At 38.1% G+C, this 18,248-nt stretch overlaps 1 protein-coding gene across 4 annotated transcripts; it reads right to left on the reverse strand.

Moving 5' to 3' along the window:
- Positions 1-50: 50 nt before the first annotated feature.
- LOC137715689 (heat shock 70 kDa protein 16-like) lies at positions 51-16,689 on the reverse strand. 4 transcript variants are annotated; one of them, XM_068455024.1, is made up of 10 exons: positions 16,571-16,689; positions 14,995-16,236; positions 14,316-14,528; positions 13,740-13,835; positions 13,450-13,608; positions 12,970-13,170; positions 12,316-12,462; positions 12,107-12,235; positions 11,894-12,024; positions 51-427 (listed from the first exon to the last, which is right to left on the reverse strand). In XM_068455024.1, the coding sequence occupies exons 2-10, from the start codon at positions 16,162-16,164 to the stop codon at positions 385-387; spliced, it is 2,289 nt and encodes a 762-aa protein (XP_068311125.1). In that variant the 5' UTR covers positions 16,165-16,236; positions 16,571-16,689; the 3' UTR covers positions 51-384. The 4 variants fall into 4 exon arrangements, with proteins under 4 accessions (XP_068311125.1, XP_068311126.1, XP_068311124.1 ...); XM_068455025.1 differs by lacking the exons at positions 11,894-12,024; positions 12,107-12,235; positions 12,316-12,462; ... (4 more) ...; positions 14,995-16,236; positions 16,571-16,689 and adding exons at positions 837-967; positions 1,038-1,142; positions 1,222-1,368; ... (4 more) ...; positions 3,870-5,111; positions 5,446-5,784; XM_068455023.1 differs by lacking the exon at positions 51-427 and adding an exon at positions 10,627-11,486.
- Positions 16,690-18,248: the final 1,559 nt, after the last annotated feature.

Raw genomic sequence — 18,248 nt, forward strand, 5'->3', positions numbered from 1 at the left:
AAACACAGTAACAATAGGTTTATATTCAAGCATCCTAAATCTTCCAATCATGAAGGTACAAGAAGTCTATTTGCTGCATGACAAATGCACATAACAAAGCAATTCATCGGGTACAAGGGAGACAATATTTCTGCTCTTGCTTTCGGAATACTTGCTTTCCCTAAAAAATAAAACCCACAAAAGTAAAAGGAAAACAGTCCCTGAAGAAAACCTCTTATACAACATTTGATGCTCTAAAACAAAAAGCACTCGCAAACACGGTCAGGACTCAGGACTAGCAAAAACCATGGATTATGTTACCAACAAAGTGTTCAAATGACTGCTTCAAGCGCTTGGGCAATATATGCTCCGTATTACCAACTTCATGAGACCTCATCAGTTTGCTCAAATGATAGAAGCCCTGGATCTGAATAAATGGTTGCATCTCCTGAAATGATTAGAGCAGCATGATTAGTTTCTAGAGATTGAAAACCAAATGGAACAGCAACAACACGGTAGGAATTAAGTGAATCGAGGAACCAGCAGCAAACTAGGGAAATGCGTAGAAGTTGCTGTAGTGCAAATGAAGGAACAAGTTACCCCAATCAAACAATCATAAATACTCCCCATATCATTTGTTTCTTATTTAACCCATCAAGCTGAGGATATATTAGATGCTACCACCAGGTTAGATACATTTTCAGAAAGGATTGATTTGGCCAAACAACTTATTGATCTTGCAGTCCTACATTTATAAGCTCTTCACATACCATGTTGACAAAATTAAGAACATTAAAATGAACATGGAGCATTATAATTGAAGTCAAGTCGGAAACTAGGAAGTGCAAGAGTATTACGAGTTCAATTCCTCATTCCTCCTCTTAATTTCTTTTGACGATAAGATTGGGTCAACATTCTTTGGCAACGAGTCTTGTTGTTGGTTTTTCTCCCTAAGCCACTGCTCCACTTTATTGCACTCATTAACAATCTGAAACATGAAAAGTCAATCGCAGAAGAAAATATAATAGTCACATTTATATGAGGCATAAGTAACTAACTGATTTCACTGCCATCCGGTAATCCCCAATGCACTTTAATAGATCTCTTGTAGCTTGCAATCTTGCTCCCTCTTGTTTATATCGGTTCTCAATTGGATCTACCAGCTAGAATTATCAAATAGACATCAACAATGGAGAAAGATAACCGGAATTAAATTCTCAAATTTCAAGAAGTGGAGAAAACCTTCTGAAGATCTTCCAGCTTTGAAGTATAAGCATTTTCTGTTTCATCTTCTCCATCATCATAAAGCCATTCCTCTGTCTGCTGCAGGCTCCTGGAGATGCCCTCCCTCTCTTGATCACTTGCAAAGCTTTGATATGTGTTGAGAAGCTATTCACATGCATGTCCTTATGTTAAAAAGCCAGCCTCTGGCAAAAAGTGGCAGCATGAACTAAAAGATCTACGAGAGTCTGACTAAGCTATGGTCAAACATGCTCAGGTATGGATAATGACACAAACAGAGATACGACAATAAGGGACTGATTTTTTGCCCAAAGATATATAGAACTGATTATCATCCCATGCTATAGAACAGTTCAAAATTGTTTGCTTAAAGAAAATATAGAGTAGTCACAAAGCTTAAAATCCTAATATTACTAGATGCAGTGTTCCTCATTGTGCATTTCATCACACCCACACCATGAAAACCAAATCTTTGAGTTAGTAATATTTACTCCCAGGCCACATGGGGATTAAAACTATTCCGGTATTAGAAGTAGAATGTCAGTGCTATGTCCTTATACTGCTTCAAAAAGGCATAAGTCAAACCACGGCAAAGTGTTTGAGCAGGCAAAGCCAAAGCAAACATGATGGAAAGATAATACAGGCTATACCTTATTTTGCATCTCATAGACGTAAGACTCCAACGCATTCTTTTTGTCTTTGGTTTGTTCCATAATTCTGTCCTGTTGAGCTAACTGGTGTTCTTTTTCTTGAGCTTCTGAAAGTTCAGCCTTGGTCATTCCACAATATATACTTTCACTAACAGGTATCTCTAGCCTCCTGGTGGCTTTTTTGTTTCTTTTAGCCTCACCCTGAAAATGTGGATATCTTTCAATAAGTTTACATCTGCTCCACAAACTTTAAACAACTGAATTTGACAGGAACTTTGCAAAACCAAAATAGTATGCATTGCATATTAAGTATAAACGACAAGATTACTGTAGATTAACTATAAGGGAATTATCGCATTTATTCAAAATTTGGATTTATCTCTAGTTTTTCCAGCATGAAATAAAGGAAATAAATAAGAACTAAATTATGAGGGAGTGCATTTCTGTAACTTATGAAGTTGGAAACAAACTTACACCAGTATGTGAAGAGTTGTGCTGCGTACTGCTTTCTTCAAATCCATCTGCAACTGCCCCAGTATAACCAGAAGCAGTTACACAATCAATGTCCATTGGTTCCATTTTTGAACCAGCAAGACCCCTTGTAGAAGAGTCATCTCTGTGATCTTCCATCACCTAAAGCCATTATAAGATTTATGCCACAAAACTTTCGACCAAAAAAAAAGTACCACAAAACTATGATCCTAGGAAACCAGTAAATGACAAAGTAGATATTGTCAGGAAATAAACAAGTTTTACTTACCATAGCTGATCCAACAGAGACAACACCGTGGAGATCTAACATAAATTTAACTTTAACCATTGTTCTTTCGCCATGGGAGCATTGGAAAGGGCCAATCTACATAAACAGCAGCCCTTATTGAGGAAGTAACATTAATCCAATTAAATAAAAGGTATTTTCATTGCAAGGTAAGCCAAAACAAAAGGATCTAAATGACATTTTCATTGAGCAGATAGTAAATCTTTTTAATTGGGTTTTGTTGACATCTCTCTCCCTTTAATGCCCACACATAAACATTTAATTGTTTGACATGTCAAATACTGGAGTCATCTCCCCCAAGTGTTCTATAAATTGTCTTACTAAAAAAATCATAGAAGATTTTACATCATCCTAAATTCTTATAGAGGCTTCAAAGATTAGACATTGAACTTAGTGCTCAGTGGTAACATGATTGCCCTTGATTTACCTTCACTTCTCTATGTGGTCATCCTTTCTACACATTTTTATCATGCATCCCCACCAATAAAATTCTTAGTGTCACATATTCCCCTCTCCCACCCCACTGGAAAAAATGGAATGAAGAGCATAGAATATTACCGTAAAACAACAAATGTCAGGAGAAGCGCCAGCAGGCACTTCACTGGGATTAGCATAGAATGCTTTCAAATGAAATAAACTGCTTCGTTGAAATGTCAATACTTCAACACTTGGAATGGGTTGGCCTTTTGGAAACAGGATGACACTTGTCCCTGTGCAAATTGGAGCTTCATCTATTAAAAGTGCTATCGAGAAAGGAATTGAGTCTGGAACCTGCATATAGATCCGGGAAAATCATTACTTTCATTGTGGGCAACTATCCAGATAGCAAAGACGTCTCACATATGTGTCTACATTTTACAATTAAAGCCACTAGTTTGTGCTTTGTCGGTAGGGGTTTTTGGAATGCACATCAATTCCAGAATGAGTAAGCAGTCGTTACCTTCAACCAATAAAAATCAATTATAAAGGAAACATTAATCCTTTTTTAAGGTGGTCCCTAAGCCTAGCATTGTCATACTCTCAAATTTCAGAAGAAAAAAAAAAAAGAACCGAAAGAAGGGAGGGAGGGGGAAGAAACTCATCTCTTGTTCTATACATGCATTGCATAGAACAGCATAGTATTACTGATGCATTGCATATGAACAAATATATCATGGTATTCTTAACTGAAAGTAAGCACTGTATTTGTGACCATGAATTGAAAGTTTCAAAATACAAACCTCATATTCTCCGCCTCGAAAAACAGGACTGAGCATTGCACATTGAAGAGCGCATCCACGTGCTACACACTCACTCGCATTCAGCGTCCGGCCGGGTTCTTTCCCGAACACAGAAGCTAATATTCTAGCAACCGCTGGAATCCTAGACCCTGACCCGACAAGCTCCACAGAATGAATCTTATCAGCAGTCAAATCTGCATCAGCTAGAGCTTTGCTACAAGGAACACCAATCCTCTCCAACAAATCTGAAGCCAGCATCTCAAAGTCCTCCCTTTGAATAAATCCCCTGACATCTTTTTCATCCATTAAGCACTCAATATTAAGAGGTGCCTCTGCATTCGCACTCAACACTTTCTTCAGCTTCTCACATGCTACCCGTAGCCTGATACTTGCCTTGACATTAGAGTACACATCAATTCTGTACTGCTCCTTGAACTGTGCAGCAAAATGATTAAACAAGACCTCATCGAAGTCTCTCCCTCCCAAGCTTCTGTCAAAAGTATGAGATAGTATCTTCATTTGCCCAGCCTCAAATGACGCAATAGAGACCTGTGTATCACAGTGACCAATGTCAATAAATGCCACATAAGTTGGACCGGAAGTTGAGAAATCTGTTTTGTAAATCCCATAACCAAGAGCAGTTGCAGTACAGTCATGCATCAATCTCAAAGGCTTCAACCCAGCAACTGTGGCAGCATCCAAATATGCACGTCTTTGCAAGTCTGTAAAGTACGATGGAATACCAATCACACAATCTGAAATGGGCATTTCCTGATTCTTCTCTATTAGATCTTTCAAATGTGCAAAAAGCATTGCTGTAACTTGAACCGGCGTAAATGTATGAGTCGCACCCAAGTACTTCAAATGAATCAAAATGCCACCATCTGGAGCTTCAGAAGTTTCAAAGGGCAAAATTCGAAGGTCACGTTGAACATCAGGCTCAGTAAATTTTCTACCAATCAGTCTCTTCACCTGAGACACCGTAGATTTCGGGTTCATCATTGCAGAGGCAGCACCAGCAGACCCCAGAAACCTCTGCTTCTCACCAAAACAAACCACAGCTGGGGTTTCACGTTTCGATTCATCATTCAACAAAACATCAACTTCCCGTTGCTTCACGACCGCAATTACACAATTCTCATTTCCAACATCAAACCCCACCACACTCATGTTTAACTAAATTTCGAAACGAAACTACCGACACCAATTAAGTTCCACAAAACCTGCAATTCAATCCCAACACTGCAAAGAAGAAAAAAGATCACAGAAATGTGAATTCAATTTACTTCAAACAAGCTTTCACTAACAAATGCTTAAACATTTTTATTAATAACTGCTGTTATAAGTTTATCAAATTCCTAAACCCAGCTAAATTTAGCCATCAGTACATTTCAAATTTCGAAATCTGAGGATCCAGGGACTCAAAATTCCATCAGGATATTTAATTTTCCTTCAATTTTCCCAGAAACCAAACAAAATTCAAACGTCAAATATTTCAAAAGCAAATTCGCAAAGTATTACCAAAATCTGCACAGAAATGATGAATTGAGCAGGCTGAGGAAGGTGATTGCAGTACCTGTTTGAGAAACGACGTTCCGGAAAGAAACAGAAGAAGATCACATGAAATTGGGTAATTTCAGAGAGAAGAAGAAACTATTAACAAAACTGCAGAAACTTAAGAACTAAGGAAAATGAAGCACGAAGAATTTGAGAGAGAGAAAGAATGTGAGCTGATTTCATATCAGTAAAGTTGTTACAACTGTTGATCTTCTAGCTATATATAAAAGCGAGGTAAACTTAATGACTAAGCAACCTTCTAACTAGCTCATGCTACAAGATTGTGACACATGTACACTCAAGATCATTACACCTGTTCATTTAGAGACTTACACCCAATACCCCCCTCAATCTCAACTGTGGTATCCCAGCTTGAGATTGGAACAATGCTGCAGAAATAAGGGACGATGAAGACCTTTGGTCAATACATCTGCCACTTGATCATTTGTAGAAATATACTCAACCAACAAATCTCCCTTTTGAACTCGTTCACGAACAAAGTGAAAATCTGTATCAAGATGTTTTATCCGAGTGTGAAAAACCGGATTAGAACACAAAGCAAGTGTCGAAACATTATCATAGTAGAGAAGTGGAGGAGATGGCAAGAAAACATGCAGATCCTTAGGAATCAAATGTATCCATGCTACATCAGCAGCAGCATTAGCCAATGCCTTATATTCTGCTTGTGTTGAACTTCTGGAAACACTCCTTTGTTTCTTTGATTGCCAAGAAATGGGATTGGGACCTAAGAATACCACAAAGCCAGTTGTTGATCTTTTAGTGTTTATATCTTATGCCCAATCAGCATCACTATAAGCAGTTAACTCCATAGAAGCAGCAGCAGAAAATGTGAGACCACAGTGCATAGTGCCTTGTAAATAACGCAAAATCCTTTTCACCAAGGAAAAATGCAAATCTGTTGGAGTGGACATGAACTAACAAGCATAATTAACTACAAAAGCTCTGTCAGGACATGTAAATGTAAGATATTGTAAGGCACCAACCAGACTACGAAATAAAGTAGGGTTAGAAAGGAGTGTTCCTTCATCTTTAAACAACTGAGTATGTGGCTTGCAAGGAGTGGAACATGGTTTGCATGAGTCTATGGATGCCTTGTGAAGTAGATCATTTACATACTTAGACTGAAGACCCAAGAAGTATGTCAATAATCCCATATCCTTCATATCAAATACCTCTCCTAGCTTATCAATCACTTCTTGCACTAACCCAGGTTGTGAACCAGTGATAATTATGTCGTCGACATAGAAGAGAAGAATCACAACTTCATTGTCTAGAGCTTTAACAAAAAAACTGGGATCGGATTCAGAAACAACAAATCCCAAATTAGGTAGATAGGTGGTAAATTTCGAGTTCCAGGCTGTAGGAGCTTGTTTAAGTCCATAGAGAGACTTAACAAGCTTACAAGCATACTGAGGATGATTAGGGTCCTGAAGCCCTTGTGGTTGCTTCATGAACACCTCTTCTTGAAGATCACCACGCAGAAACGCATTTTTGACATCTACTTGGCATAACTTCCACCTTTGTGACGCTGCAAGAGCAAGGACAAGTCTTATAGTTGTGTGTCTTACTACAGGGCTAAATGTATCAGCATAATCTAACCCATGTTCTTGACTGTAGCCTTGGGCCACTAAGCGAGCTTTATTTCTGGAAACCTTGCCATATTGATCCTTCTTAATCTTATAAACCCACTTACTTCCTATCACATTCCTATCAATTGGTGGTGGAACCAATTCTCATGTTCCCTGTTTTTGCAAAGCAGTGAACTCTTCTACCATAGCATTCCTCCAGTGATCATGAACAACTGCTGTTCTAAAAGCAGTAGGCTCAACAGAATCATGAATAGACAAAACAGCCGTGTAACCCTTGAACACAACATCAACAGATTCACTAGCATTTGTCTCAGAGAAATCAGCAGTAGATGCTCTATAGGAACTATAATCTTTCCTAGAGATGGCACCAGATTTAAGTCTAGTTGTCATAGGATGACTTGAAGATACAACAGGTATATCAGAATTAGCAGCAGCATTTGAATCATTATTTGGATCAAGTGAGAGAGTTAACTCTAATTGTGCAGGACTATGGACAGGCAACAAAGCATTTGATGTATGAGAGGAAGAAGAATTCCCCCCCGGGGGGGGGGGGGGGGGGGGGGGGGGGTGGTGGTGGTGGTGGTGAAGCTTGTACAAAGAACCACCACTTTGAAGATGCTGAATACTATTCCCTGATATTGAGTTGCCCGGAGAACTAATATGCGGGCAGCATATTACTTACAGAACCACCACTGTGATGAACACTGCCAGATGGTGTATCTGCCAATTAATCGAAGAATCATACAGCCACTTGAATGATCAGACCTATTAACTGAAGGTATTATAATTGGAACTAGTATAGGATGCTTGTCTAAAGGAGTATATAACTGCTGTGAAGAAGAATGTACAGAATTCTCCATAAATGGAAACACAGTTTCATCATGCACCACGTGTCAACAACTTCTTTTTCACTCTGTGATAACACACACTACCTTTGTTTCCCAAAGCATAACCCAAGAACGTACATTGATCAGTTCTAGCATCCAACTTACTACAAGTGTAGGGTCTAAAAAAGGGGTAAACTGCTGTGCCAAAAACTCTGAGACCTTTCAACTCTGGATGTACTCCAAACAACTTAAAAAATGGAGATTGCAATTGTAATCCCTCCAATTTTTCCAAATTCAAATCCCGCCCTATAAATCCCAGTCTTCCAGTCTCACCCATTTTTCATCTCCCTCCAATTTTCAATACCCAAAATCCATTTTCTCGATTTCTCTCCATGGCCGACTACGAGCCTCCGTCGTTCTCTCTCGGACTCCACCTTGGTTTCGATTCGCAGCTCCAACCAGCTGCCGCGAACCACTCCACACCCGCCGCAGCTCCAAACTCTTCGCGGGGTTCCAATGCCCATACACCCGTTGAGGTAGATGAGGAGTTCGAGCCTCAAATCACGGGCCCGGATCCAGATCCTGGGTCCCGACCCGGTCGACCGCTCAAGCGGCTCAAGAGAGGGGTGGCTGAGAAGCGGGAACCTACGCCGGCGTCGCCGTGTCGTAATGTTGACGACGATATCGAAGATTTCTCGTCTGGGGAAGATTTTGTTCAAGTTAATAACAAAGATTTATCATTTTTGTTTGTTCAGGGTTAGCTGGAAATGGGAAGAGAATAAATGTGTGATCTTTTATGCAGTATTTGATAAAATTGGGAAAGAAAATTGGGGAAATAATGTTAATTGTTTGCAGATGCTTAGGAAAATGAAGTTATTGTAAAGGAAATATTTTTTGTTTCATTTCGCTATCGATTTCGAAGGAACAAACATGGAATGTAATTAGGAAGTTGTAAACTCGAAGAAAGTAGTATTTTTTGTCAGATTTGCAGATGCATTGTAATGGGTTTTTTGATGTCGCGAGGGGCCTTTTTGCAGAACTTATGGTTTTTGGTGATTTGGGAATTAGGGTTCTGTGCAGTATGAAATTGAGATGGCAAAACGGTTAATTATGGTTGAAATTGAAATGCATTTTAAGGGTAGCGGCATAAATAGGGATTTTATTTGGTAAATTTGTAGTTTGGAGAAGTGGGTTTAGTTAAAGCTGTGGGTTGGTAAATAGTGTTCGTTGTAAGTTGTTTGTAAGCAGCACAAGCAAACACATTGAACAATCTTTGGCATGGCATGGTTGTAAAAGCTCAAAAAAGGGAAGAATGAAGTCAGGAAAATCAAATGTTGGAACAGTCGAGCATGCTTCTGGAAACTGGGTGGAACCCAGAAGCTGCGTCAGTACAAAGCGGGTTCAAGCAAATGCACAGCCTTCTAGTCAATGGGATGCGTTTGGTGGAAATGGGCAAGCTGCTGGTTAAAACATATGCAATTATGCTTACAATCTTCCAAAGTAGCACTGCTAAAGTCCTACGTTTTCTCATTGTTGCTTTACCGAAGAAGGTGAATGATATCGGTGGATGCTTTGGTTATCACATTTCCAGATTTGAAGGATATCATTAAATGCAAGTGTCAATGCAGAGATTTGGGTTTCCGCTTGAAGCTTCCTCATAGAACTAGGAAAACAGAATTTGATATTGCTGGTGAAATTTCATATGACACTTATGCAGGCATTCTTATCCGCAGTCACGTGGATATAACTGACTTGGCATGTTAGTTACAAACTGTCTGTTGCGTCTCTGACGTTATTGATGTGTGCATATCTGTTCCTTCATGTAATGCTCTTGTTTTTGTCGCCAGGTTTATCGTTGCAAAACTGGGCAGGAATTGAGTGGTTCGGCAGCCTACAGACAGTATAAGAAGGTACATATAAATCCGTCCATGCTTCTCCACGTTTCATTCTTCTCTTAATGCAGCTCACACATTTGTACATTTCATCGACAGGAAAGTGGACGTTCTGTGCAAGCCAAAAAACCAAAACCAAAAAAGAAAAATGTTCCCAAGAAGAGGTGAGGCTGACAGTTAATGGCCATGTACCAAAATTATTTCTGTACCATTTCTTGTCCATAATTTTACTATCCGAAATTTTTATAAACTCTGTGTGAACGCTTATTTCCTGAAATAAAAAAGAGATATTTGTGTTTTCATAACCTGGGATCTACATGTAGATTATGTCGGATATGTTTCGTTGAATTGCATTTAAGATTGTGACATAAGTACATATGATGATTTAGTATTTCAAACCAAAATAAGTCATCCATTGATACTTTGCAACATGATTATTAAATGTGGTAACATAACACTACGTTTCTTTCTGCAATTAAGATAATACATTTTGAATCATTGCTCTCCCTCAAGTAATGATTAATTACAACTAATTGGTTCTATGACGGAACTCCAATTGTTAAGATTTCGCAGTTAAGCCATTGAGATTAGTCTAGGTCGTGAGAATGAATTGGAAAATTGTTAGGATGACACTAGGTCACGAGTATGATTCCCTCCATTTTGGTATAATAATAAATAAAATTAAAATTAAAACAAAAAAAATAATTCTATTGCCCTAATGTTTAGGGAAATGTTTTTATATTAATTAACATAGATGTGTAGAAGAAGAAAAAGAATGAACCATTTCTGCTCATGGATTAGGCGCTTCCTAACCTACCGTTTCAGCTCAAAATGTGACAATTAGCATCTCCGATCACCAATTCCGCGGTTACATGCTCACTACGTACGAAACCGATTGCCATGGGCTGCTGCAACTCAATATGACAAGCTGTCAAACACGGCAATAACTTACCTATCACATGTTGTATACCCCTCCCTCTCACTTTCGTCACATGATTAGCGATGTGATGAGAGGGAGAGGGGAACACAACACGGGATACGTAAGTTCCTCTTCACAGACACAGTAACAATAGGTTTATATTCAAGCATCCTAAATCTTCCAATCATGAAGGTACAAGAAGTCTATTCGCTGCATAACAAATGCACATAACAAAGCAATTCATCGGGCACGAGAGAGACAATATTTCTGCTCTTGCCTTCGGAATACCTGCTTTCCCTAAAAAATAAAACCCACAAAACAAACAGGAAAACAGTCCCTGAAGAAAACCTCTTATACAACATTTGATGCTCTAAAACAAAAAGCACTCGCAAACACGGTCAGGACTCGGGACTCAGGACTAGTAAAAACCATGGATTATGTTAGCAACGAAGTGTTCAAATGACTGCTTCAAGCGCTTGGGCAATATATGCTCCGTATTACTAACTTCATGAGATCTCATTAGTTTGCTCAAGACAATATCATCGACATAGGTCTTCGGCAGAAGAACAAGCAAAAATCAGAGTCCGATATTGACTGTTATGTTCTTTTATACTGCTGCCCATCCATTCAAAGGCAAAACCGTGAATGCAACAGAAACAGTTGTCAGAACAAACAAGAAAGTAAGGCTTTAAATTTTTTTGTACGCATCCTGCATTGTTCCACTCATTAGTGATCAGAAAGTGTCATGTTGGTTAGAGCCCTTGTGGTCCTCGCGATTAGGAGCCCTGGATCTGAATACATGGTTGCATCTCCTGAAATGATTAGAGCAGCATGATTAGTTTCTAGAGATTGAAAACCAAATGTAACAGCAACAACACGGTAGGAATAAAGTGAATCGAGAAACCAGCAGCAAACTAGGGAAATGCGTAAAAGTTGCTGTAGTGCAAATGAAGGAACAAGTTACCCCAATCAAACAATCATAAATACTCCCCACATCATTTGTTTCTTATTTAATCCATCAAGGTGGGATATATTAGATGCTACCACCGGGTTAGATACATTTCAGAAAGGATTGCCTTGGCAAAACAACTTAATGATCTCGCAGTCCTACATTTAAAAGGTCTTTGCATACCATGTTGACAAAATTAAGAACATTAAAACGAACATGGAGCATCATAATTAAAGTCAAATTGGAAACTAGGAAGTGCAAGAGTATTACGAGTTCAATTCCTCATTCCTGCTCTTAATATCATTTGACCATAAGATTGGGTCAACATTCTTTGGCAACGAGTCTTGTTGTTGGTTTTTCTCCCTAAGCCACTGCTCCACTTTAGAGCACTCATTAACAACCTGAAACATGAAAAGTCAATTGCAGAAGAAAATATAATAGTCACATTTATATGAGGCATAAGTAACTAACTAATTGTCATACTGATTCTCTATCCATGGGTGGAAGTGAATTCACAGCCATCCGGTAATCCCCAATGCACTTTAATAGATCTCTTGTAGCTTGCAATCTTGCTTCCTCGTCTTTATATCGGTTCTCAATTGGATCTACCAGCTAGAGTTATCAAATAGACATCAAGAATGGAGAAAGATAACCGGAATTTAAATTCTCAAATTTCAAGAAGTGGAGAAAACCTTCTGAAGATCTTCCAGCTTTGAAGTATAAGCATTTTCTGTTTCATCTTCTCCATCATCATAAAGCCATTCCTCTGTCTGCTGCAGGCTCCTGGAGATGCCCTCCCTCTCTTGATCACTTGCAAAGCTTCGATATGTGTTGAGAAGCTATTCACATGCATCCTTATGTTAAAAAGCCAGCCTCTGGCAAAAAGTGGCAGCATGAACTAAAAGATCTACGAGAGTCTGACTCAGCTACAGTCAAACATGCTCAGGTATGGATAATGACACAAACAGAGATGCAACAATATGGGACTGATTTTTTACCCAAAGATATATAGAACAGATTATCATCCCATACTATAGAACAGTTCAAAATTGTTTGCTTAAAGAAAATATAGAGTAGTCACAAAGCTTAAATCCTAATATTACTAGATGCAGTGTTCCCCATTGTGCATTTCAGTCTTTATCACACCCACACCATGAAAACCAAATCTTTGAGTTGATAATATTTACTCCCAGGCCACATGGGGATTAAAACTATTCTGGTATTAGAAGTAGAATGTCAGTGCTATGTCCTTATACTGCTTCAAAAAGGCGTAAGTCAAACCATGGCAAAGCGTTTGAGCAGGCAAAGCCGAAGCAAATGTGATGGAAAGATAATACAGGCTATACCTTATTTCGCATCTCATAGACGTAAGACTCCAACGCATTCTTTTTGTCTTTGGTTTGTTCCATAATTCTGTCCTGTTGAGCTAACTGGAGTTCTTTTTCTTGAGCTTCTGAAAGTTCAGCATTTGTCATTCCACCATATATACTTTCACTAACAGGTATCTCTAGCCTCCTGGTGGCTTTATTGTTTCTTTTAGCCTCACCCTGAAAATGTGGATATCTTTCAATAAGTTTACATCTGCTCCACAAACTTTAAACATCTGAATTTGACAGGAACTTTGCAAAACCAAAATAGTATGCATTGCAGATTAAGTATAAACGACAAGATTACTGTAGATTAACTATAAGGGAATTATCGCATCTATTCAAAATTTGGATTTATCTCTAGTTTTTCTTTTTCCAGCATGAAATAAAGGAAATAAATAAGAACTAAATTATGAGGGAGTGCATTTCTGTAACTTATGAAGTTGGATACAAACTTACACCAGTATGTGAAGAGTTGTGCTGCATACTTCTTTCTTCAAATCCATCTGCAACTGCCTCAGTAGAACCAGAAGCAGTTACATAATCAGTGTCCATTGGTTCCATTTTTGAACCGGCAAGACCCCTTGTAGAAGAGTCATATCTGTGATCTTCCATCACCTAAAGCCAGTATAAGATTTATACCACCACAAAACTTTCGACCAAAACAAAAAGTACCACAAAACTATGATCCTAGGAAACCAGTAAATGACAAAGTCGATATTGTCAGGTAAAAAACAAGTTTTACTTACCATAGCTGATTCAACAGAGACAACACCGTGGAGATCTAACATAACTTTAACTTTAACCCTTGTTTTTTCGCCATGGGAGCATTGGAAAGGGCCAATCTACATAAACAGCAGCCCTTATTGAGGAAGTAACAGTAATCCAATTAAATAAAAGGTATTTTCATTGCAAGGTAAGCCAAAACAAAAGGATCTAAATGACATTTGCATGGAGCAGATAGTAAATCTTTTTAATTGGGTTTTGGTGACATCTCTCTCCCTCTAATTGCCCACACATAAACATTTAATTGTTTGACATGTCAAATACTGGAGTCGTCTCCCCCAACTGTTCTATAAATTGACTAACTACAAACAACAGAGAAGATTTTACATCATCCTAGATTCTTCTAGAGGCTTCAAAGATTAGACATTGAACTTAGTGCTCAGTGGTAACATGATTGCCCTTGATTTATCTTCACTTCTCTATATGGTCATCCTTTCTACACATTTTATCATGCATCCCCACCAATAAAGTTCTTAGTGTCACATAATTCCCTCTCCCACCCCACTGGAAAAAAGGGAATGAAGAGCATAGTATATTACCATAAAACAACAAATGTCAGGAGAAGCGCCAGCAGGCACTTCACTGGGATTAGCATAGAATGCTTTCAAATGAAACAAACTGCTTCGTCGAAATGTCAGTACTTTAGCACTTGGAATGGGTTGGCCTTTTGGAAACAGGATGCCACTTGTCCCTGTGCAAATTGGAGCTTCATCTATTAAGAGTGCTATTGAGAAAGGAATTGAGTCTTGAACCTGCATATAGATCCGGGAAAACCATTACATACATTGTGGGCAACTATCCAGATAGCAAAGACGTCTCACATATGTGTCTACATTTTACAATTAAAGCCACAAGTTTGTGCTTTGTTGTCGGTAGGGGTTTTTGGAATGCACATCAATTCCAGAATGAGTAAGCAGTTGATACCTTCAACCAATAAAAATCAATTATAATGCAAACATTAATCCTTTTTTAAGGCAGTCCCTAAGCCTAAGTTTTGTGAGAGGCATTGTCATACTCTCAAATTTCAAAAGAAAAAAAAAAAAGAACCGAAAGAAGGGAGGGAGGGGGAAGAAACTCATCTCTTGTTCTACACATGCATTGCATAGAACAGCATAGTATTACTGATGCATTGCATATGAACAAATATATCATGTTATTCTTAACTGAAAGTAAAGCACTGAATTTGTGACCATGAATTGAAAGTTTCAAAATACAAACCTCATATTCTCTGACTCGAAAAACAGGACTGAGCATTGCACATTGAAGAGCACATCCACGTGCTACACACTCACTCGCATTCAGCGTCCGGCCGGGTTCTTTCCCGAACACAGAAGCTAATATTCTAGCAACCGCTGGAATCCTAGACCCTGACCCGACAAGCTCCACAGAATGAATCTTATCAGCAGTCAAACCTGCATCAGCTAGAGCCTTGCTACAAGGAACACCAATCCTCTCCAACAAACCTGAAGCCAGCATCTCAAAGTCTTCCCTTTGAATAAATCCCCTGACATCTTTTTCATCCATTAAGCACTCAATATTAAGAGGTGCCTCCGCATTCGCACTCAACACTTTCTTCAGCTTCTCACATGCTGCCCGTAGCCTGATACTTGCCTTGACATTAGAGTACACATCAATTCTGTACTGCTCCTTGAACTGTGCAGCAAAATGATTAAACAAGACCTCATCGAAGTCTCTCCCTCCCAAGCTTCTGTCAAAAGTATGAGATAGTATCTTCATTTGCCCAGCCTCAAATGACGCAATAGAGACCTGTGTATCACAGTGACCAATGTCAATAAATGCCACATAAGTTGGACCGGAAGTTGAGAAATCTGTTTTGTAAATCCCATAACTAAGAGCAGTTGCAGTACAGTCATGCATCAATCTCAAAGGCTTCAACCCAGCAACTGTGGCAGCATCCAAATATGCACGTCTTTGCAAGTCTGTAAAGTACGATGGAATACCAATCACACAATCTGAAATGGGCATTTCCTGATTCTTCTCTATTAGATCTTTCAAATGTGCAAAAAGCATTGCTGTAACTTGAACCGGCGTAAATGTATGAGTCGCGCCCAAGTACTTCAAATGAATCAAAATGCTACCATCTGGAGCTTCAGAAGTTTCAAAGGGCAAAATTCGAAGGTCATGTTGAACATCAGGCTCAGTAAATTTTCTACCAATCAGTCTCTTCACCTGAGACACCGTAGATTTCGGGTTCATCATTGCAGAGGCAGCACCAGCAGACCCCAGAAACCTCTGCTTCTCACCAAAACAAACCACAGCTGGGGTTTCACGTTTCGATTCATCATTCAACAAAACATCAACTCCCCGTTGCTTCACCACGGCAATTACACAATTCTCATTTCCAACATCAAACCCCACCACACTCATGTTTAACGAAATTTCAAAACGAAACTACCGACACCAATTTAGTTCCACAAAACCTACAATTCAATCCCAACACTGCAAAGAAGAAAAAAAATACACAGAAATGTGAATTCAATTTACTTCAAACAAGCTTTCACTAACAAATGCTTAAACATTTTTATTAATAACTGCTGTTATACGTTTTCAAATTCCTAAACCCAGCTAAATTTAGCCATCAGTACATTTCAATTTCCGAAATCTGAGGATCCAGGGACTCAAAATTCCATCAGGATATTTAATTTTCCTTCAATTTTCCCAGAAACCAAACAAAATTCAAATGTCAAATATTTCAAAAGCAAATCCGCAAAGTAATACCAAAATCTGCACGGAAATGATGAATTGAGCAGGCTGAGGAAGGTGATTGCAGTACCTGTTTGAGAAACGACGTTCCGGAAAGAAACCGAAGAAGAACACCATGAAATTGGGTAATTTCAGAGAGAAGAAGAAACTTGGTAGAGAGAAAAACTCTGCCCTTTGCTCGCATTGCAGAATATACAACATCATATTTCTCCTTAATAAAATTATGCCATTTTACGGGGATCTGTTGGCAAATAATTATATTTTCAGAAATGTCTTTCTTTTTCTCGTATTTAAAAATTCCCTCTGTTAGATTTCGATTTTTTGGTTCTAGTCCTTGTTGTCACTACAAAAAGGTGTGTGCTATCATTTAATCTTCTTTAATTCATCCGATCCGATGAACGAAAATTAAAAAAGTGTGTGAGAAGTAAAAACATACCCCCAACAAAAAATCACATACATGCAATTACATGATAAGATCTTCTACAGTAATTTAAGTAAGTTTGATTTTAATATATAGGAATCAGACGTTTAGAATTTATTTGTATAACATTACTGTTACAATGTTAACTTTAAATTTTTTAACTAACATAAAATTGAAATTAAACTTAATTTTCAGCCAATTATGTAAAGCCAAAGAGCTCAAAGAACAGTAAACTAAGAGAGTAATGCCTTATAAATTTTCTTTTTGGTGCAACGTAGATACGATTCTTTTAACCGATCACGTCTTTAGGGACGCCCCAATTGTTTGTTTATACATTTATGAACAAGAATATATTTTTATTTGTTGAGAATTCAATGGTACCATAGCCATTTAATTTAATAAAAGTTGAGTATTATCTTAGAGCATTGATTAAGTTCAACGAATTATTTTGATCGTCACATACAATTTGTTTTAATAAAAGTCAAGGATTATCTTAGACAATTAATTAAATCTAATGAATTATGTTGACCGCTAGTTTACTTTATTTCTTTGATTAATATTTTTTTAGTAATGTTATTCATACCATGTTTTTATATTACATTTTTATACCATCTTAGATGACATCTAATGTTGGCAGCCACATTATTTGAAAAATTTGCAAAACCCAAGGAAAGCAAAGAGAAAGACTCCTCGTGTACCACAATGATCATTTAATTAACTAGTTTTTCTTAATTATTAGTTTATTAAATAATTAACTAAATTTAAAAAATATGATTAATTCAAATGATGTGGCTGTCCATATCAAATGCCACTATAAAAATATGATAGCGTCTCAGTCTTCTCCGTCTTCACCGTTAATCTACTTTAATACGTCATGCATGAAACGATCCGTACGTATTTTCTGTTACTCGAACCATGCATAAAGGTCGAGCGTGTTCCCCTTAACAAGTGTTTTGTATTCTCATGATGTACTTTTCCTCGATGCAGCATTGCAGATTACTAATTTTCTACTTAATCGCAGATGTGGATTCTTTGAAACCATGTAACAATTGAAGGTGCCGAGTTCTTGAATAAGAGGGCAATTTATACCTGTAGTCATGACTTGTATGTCCAAAACCTTCCAAAGTCACAAAGGCCTCGTGTTAGAAAAATTCACGAATGGTACACAGTCGTAGTTGTGAAGATTGTGGTACTAAGAAGTACAAATTCTTAGTAATCATCCATTCTTTAAATTACAATCTCCTCTTAATTATAACTAAATTAGATCAAAATGACGAGGGACTGTAGTTCAATTGATTAAGAGTAATAACTCTACACCTAAAGTCCT

The sequence above is a fragment of the Pyrus communis genome, chromosome 14 (genome assembly GCF_963583255.1).
Source record: "Pyrus communis chromosome 14, drPyrComm1.1, whole genome shotgun sequence".
NCBI classification, from domain to species: Eukaryota; Viridiplantae; Streptophyta; class Magnoliopsida; order Rosales; family Rosaceae; genus Pyrus; species Pyrus communis.